General features: G+C 39.1%; 1 protein-coding gene across 1 annotated transcript; it reads left to right on the top strand.

Moving 5' to 3' along the window:
* Nucleotides 1–337: 337 nt before the first annotated feature.
* Nucleotides 338–892, top strand: LOC147632366 (dirigent protein 6-like). Its single transcript, XM_086806957.1, has one exon. The coding sequence runs from the start codon at nucleotides 338–340 to the stop codon at nucleotides 890–892; it is 555 nt and encodes a 184-aa protein (XP_086663083.1).
* Nucleotides 893–5,776: the final 4,884 nt, after the last annotated feature.

Raw genomic sequence — 5,776 nt, 5'->3', positions numbered from 1 at the left:
CTCCTTTCATGCTCGTAGCTACAAAAGGAACATTAATCAAACCTACAAAAGACGCACACAAATTAATTGATGCCCACAAAAAACGTTTTGGGGCCTTATTGCTCGTAGCTTCATGCTCCTTTCATAGTAAGCACAACCTGGCCGGCCCAATTTGCCGGCTTTGTACTTTATATATAGTATATATATATATATATATATATATATATGGGAGCCTACTGCACATCGTATCAAGTCCTCCTTAGATTTCCCAAATATTAATAATTTTCCTGTAGGCTGATCAAGCGAGCTACTGTTGTGTGATCACCGCTGTATTCAAAAGCCCCCAGCTACCAGCAATATGGCCAGCCGCTGGCTCCTCGCATCATGCCTGCTACTGGCGCTGATCAGCTTCAACGCCACGCCGGCGTCTTGCCACAACAAGAAGATCAAGGCCGGCCCGTCCCACTACAGATTCTATCTCCACAACACCGTGTACAGCACGGCCGTGAATAACACCTACTTCACCTCGGTGTACAGTTCGCCCCCTCCGGGCAACTTCTCCAACCCCTTCTCCTTCGGCGTGGTGACCACCTTCGAGGCCCCACTGACGCTGGGCGCCTCCAACCGCTCGGCGTCGGCTGGGGTGGCGCAGGGCTTCTACGTGCTGGACAGCCAGAAAGGCTTCGTGCTCTTCCACACCTTCACCGCCACCATCGACGATGGCACCTACAAGGGCACCCTCACCATCATGGGCCAAATCGTGGAGGCCCAGGAAGTGCGCACCCTCACCGTCGTTGGCGGCACCGGCGACTTCCTCCTCGCGCGCGGCCTCGTCACCAATCGCCTCGTCGAGATCGTGCCGGTTATGCCTACCCGATGGATCCTCTCCTTTGATCTCGACCTCTACTACTAGACCACTTGTGCCTGTCTTCCTCAATAACTCATTGCTTTTTTCACAGTCTTCCTCAATAACTCATTGCTTTTTTCACTGTCTTCCTCAATAACTCACCTTAGGCCTTGCTTTTTTCTTTAATTAAAAACCAAGAACCTATAAGGCCCGGCCACATTTTCTAGACGCCCCGATGTAACCAAAACATCAGTATTCTTTATTCTTCTAATTATGATCTCAAATGCCTAGTCAAGTAAAAGAAGTACATTTACATCAAGTGAGCTTCTCAACACACATTCCCAACACCTCCAGGTTTCATATCAGAGCACTGCTAGAAAAAAATGTTTTTTTCAACCCTTAAAATTAAAGGCAATGCGTAGGCTTATTTAACTGGGATTTAGAATTGAAAATCACTAGAAATCGTACAATTGCCGGGATTTATAACTAAAATATGCAAATTTCAACCATTAAAATTAAAGGCAACATGAAATTTCAACCGGGATTTCTAAGTTTCAGCCTAGAAAATTACACTACGAACTGGGTTATGTGAGCACCGAATCAGAGCATGAAATACATCACTAAACATACAACTTTTGATTCATGAAAATAAAAAGGGGTGCCCACTAGGCGTGCTTATTTTTAAACAAGAGTACAGTACATGAACGTGCATGTGTTCAAGACTCGTTAGGTGTATAAAACTAAACGTCTTTTATCTTGTGTGCCCCTTGTTGAGGCCATCCTATATAGCTCCTTACAACATCCTATTAAGCCTTGAAAATCTTCAAGCCACTTTGATACTTTGGTTCTAGACTTGGTGTAGGAACATCTCTGTTTAGTCGTAACCATTAATCCCAACACACATCAAATAATATTTCATAATCTATGCAAGAGAACAAAATATGAGTCCTCCATACCTTGGCTAAGGTCTAAAAATACCGATACGATCTCAAAACAAGAGCAATGAACTATTTTTTGTACAAAAGACAATCTACGTCACTTATCCTTAGAAGGATAAGAGTTTGTATACACTATCATGAAAAAGAGCTATATCTCTTCATAAAAAATAGAGGTAGTTATGTGAACATTTAAAGAAAGACTAACACACACCATTATAGCTACAATACTATACCAGTCTATTTATTATATTACACATGGATCCAACATCACGAGATACTAGCTCAATAATAAGTAAAAGGGAGTGTGAGAAGTGGTTATCATCTCACGGTATGAACACGATCATGAACGTGGCTAGAAATGTGATTATACAGGGTGCGGTTATACATGCGGTCAAGCCATGAGGTAGCCATGGATTTAGCCGCATTTTTAGCCATGTATTTAGTTGTATTTTTAGCCGTACTGAAACCCTAGGATAATCTTGAGGGCATAGTTGTAAAACCCTCAGATAATCTTCTAAACTTGAGAGTAGAGCAATGTTGCAAGCAATACAAGATAGTTATTACTATCCAAATTGTACTTAAACTTGTCAATCTAACAATCCTCAAAAGTTATATAACAATGAGATAAATATATTGGTAATTAGTTCGAGTTTCCCCTTACTAATTATGTATTGAATCAAACCCATACATGTCTATGAGTCTATGTTAAGATCCATGGCCGCAATATCAACAAAAGGCCTACACAACTGGACGCATCATCCTCCACATCACTAGCATCCTCTATTTGCTTCATCATCTTGGACGTGGAAAGCATCTACTTGATTAGTAATTGTGGTGGTGTTTGTTTCCCTCCTGCTTTCTCCGCATTTTGATCTACTTCCAGTGAGGACCAATTAATTTGCATGACTAGCATCTTCTGATGCATTTGCTTCACCATCTTGGATGTAGGAACTATCTACTTGATTGGTAATTAGATGTTGTATCTACTTTTCTCCCTATTCTTTTAAATCTTGATCCATCTACATTTGATCTACTTCCATCAGCTCATCCATAAGCTTCTTAACCTCCTCATTTTGAAATATCATTTTGTATTAATGAGCAATTTGTACGATGTAGCACCACTTAGTACCATTTAGGCTTGGTTCAAACACAATCTATTTAGAGAAACATGAAGAGAATTAATTACATATACAAAAAAAGTGTTTATTACAACCTTCACTTGGAATTTGTCTGATGGTTACATGTTCACAATGTTGAGCTAGCACAAATGTGCTTTTTTCATCTTACCAAATCTTGGTAGAGTCAATTGCCATAAACCCATTTGGATGTCTAATGGTTGTGCATGACAACCTCGACATACACGACGCGGTTATACATGCGATGAAGCCATGAAGTAGCCATGTATTTAGCCGCATTTTTAGCCGTACTGAAAACCTAGGATAATCACGACAGCATAGTCGTGAAACCCTCCGATAATCACGACAGCATAGTCGTGAAACCCTCCGATAATCTTCCAAACCTTAGAGTAGAGCAATGTTGCAAGCAATACACGATAGTTATTTACTATCCAAATTCTACTTAAACTTTTTAACCTAACAATCTTGAAAAGTCATATAACAATCATATAATTTTATTGGTAATTAGTTCGCTTTTCCCTTCACTAATTATGTCTTGAATCAAATCCATACATGTATATGAGTCTATGTTAAGATCTACGGGCCCAATATCAAGAAAAGTTCTATCCCACAACTGGAAGCATCATCCTCCACATCACTAGCATCCTCTATTTGCTTCATCATCTTGGATGTGGAAAGCATCTACTTGATTAGTAATTGTGGTGGTGTCTATTTCCCTTTTGCTTCTCCGCATCTTGATCTACTTCCAGTGAGGACCAATTAATTTGTACGACATGACTAGCATCTTTTGATGCATTTGCTTCATCATCTTGGACCTAGGAACTATCTACTTGATTGGTAATTAGATGTTGTATCTACTTTTCTCCTTATTCATCTAAATCTTGATCCATCTGCATTTGATCTACTTCCATCACCTTATTCATGAGCTTCTTAACCTCTTCATTTTGAAATATCATTTTTTATTGATGAGCAATTTGTATGATGTAGCACAACTTAGTACCATTTAGGCTTGGTTCAAACACAATCTATTTAGAGGAAACTGAAGAGAAATAATTACATATACAAAAAGAGTGTTTATTATGAGATTCCTTGGAATTTGTTTGATGGTTACCTATTCACAATGTTGAGGTAGCACAAATGTGATTTTTTTATCTTACCAAATCTTGGTAGAGTCAATTGCCATAAACCCATTTGGATGTCTGATGGTTGTGCATGAGGACCTCGACATACCACTTTGAACCACTTGACATTCAATATATGAATTTTTTAAGTTGTTAATTGAATTTTTAAGCCCTCTCCCTCTCTCCCTCTCTCTCCCTCTCCCTCTCTCTCCCTCTCTCTCCCTCTCTCTCCCTCTCCCTCTCTCTCTCTCTCCCTCTCTCTATATATATAGAGGGAGGGAGAGGGAGAGGGAGAGAGAGAGAGAGAGAGGGATATATATATATATATATCCCTCTCTTCGCTCTCTCTCCCCCTTCTCCATCTCTCTTTCCCTTCATTGTCTCCGTCACCCTTAACCCTCTCCCCCCCTCTATTTCATTAGTAGTCTATCATTTTGTCTCTCCCTTTCCAGCTCATTTTCACTCTTCCTTCTTGTCAGCCTCGCCCTCTTTGGATTGTTCCTATGACATTATAAGGGAGATAGCATCCTCTCTCTCTCTCTTCATGTTCTCTATCTTTTGTTCATATTGCAACCTCTTGCATGTCTCTTTCTCCTCATGTTCTCTCTCATGTCTCTTTCTCCTCATGTCTCTTTCTCCTCATGTTCTCTCTCTCTTGTCCTTCTGATCATTTGAGGCCACAAACTTATCATTTGTTTATTAACACAGTACATATAACTTCATTTAACCCCTACATATCCTTTGAGTTACAAACTTAACACTACCGTATTCATCTACACATTATACACAATGCCAATACTTAATAGTTTTTTTTGACATGTTGAGCATAAACATTGTTAAAACTCTCATTCTTATTTTATTTTAAACCCCAACACACATCTCTCTCTCCATCTCTCTATTCATATGTAAAATAAGAGCACGACATAATCATAATTAATTATTAAACCCAAGCACTTGAATATTTGTAAACAAATATGTTCATTGAACTACAATGACGTCTTCTTCAAGACACCCTTCAGAATCTCCTCTTCGGGATTAATACAAACTATGTTCATGCTTGATTTGTGGGCTGCCATAGCACATTCTCCACATCTTACATAAATCTCTATAATCAATTGCCCTTCTTTTACATGGTCCTTCAAGAGGTTATCCCAAAACTCATATCCATGTTGACATCCACTTGCAAAGAAAACATTTCTCTAAATTTCACATAATATGCAACATCCATAATTTGGAGTACTCGTATGTTTATGCCTTACCTCGCCATGTAGCCCCTTCTAGGTTTGTCTTCCCCAATGCATATTGGTGCAAGGATCAATGACATAATCAGGTGAAAATGGTTGTACATAGTTTATTCCAACTATGCTCAAGAAGGTAACAGCAGCGAGCAATGAGGATATGTGTTTACATATTCCAACTATGCTCAAGAAGGTAACAACGAGCAATGAGGATATGTGTTTACATAAGAGTATCAAAAGATTTATTGTAATAGAAAGTGTTGTTCAATGGCAACCTTTTATGAGAATCATAAGCACCTCTATGGTTAGTGCTACTCACCTCTTGTCCAAATGCTTTTCCAATCTTTGTTGTACACATCGCATATTCAACAGTGTGTCTAATATAAAGCCAAATTGCTTAGCCTTGTTTATCATGGTTGTCACTTGATACATTGTACTAATGATAATAAGGGATCCATTATCGTCAATCATGGTTGTCACTTGATACATCGTACTAATGATAATAAGGGAGCCATTA

This window comes from Cibotium barometz, chromosome 13 (assembly GCF_041138505.1).
Source record: "Cibotium barometz isolate CiBa-2024 chromosome 13, ASM4113850v1, whole genome shotgun sequence".
Lineage (NCBI taxonomy): Eukaryota > Viridiplantae > Streptophyta > Polypodiopsida > Cyatheales > Cibotiaceae > Cibotium > Cibotium barometz.
Note: the sequence above shows the minus strand (reverse complement) of the source record. Positions and strands in the feature narration are given on the sequence as shown.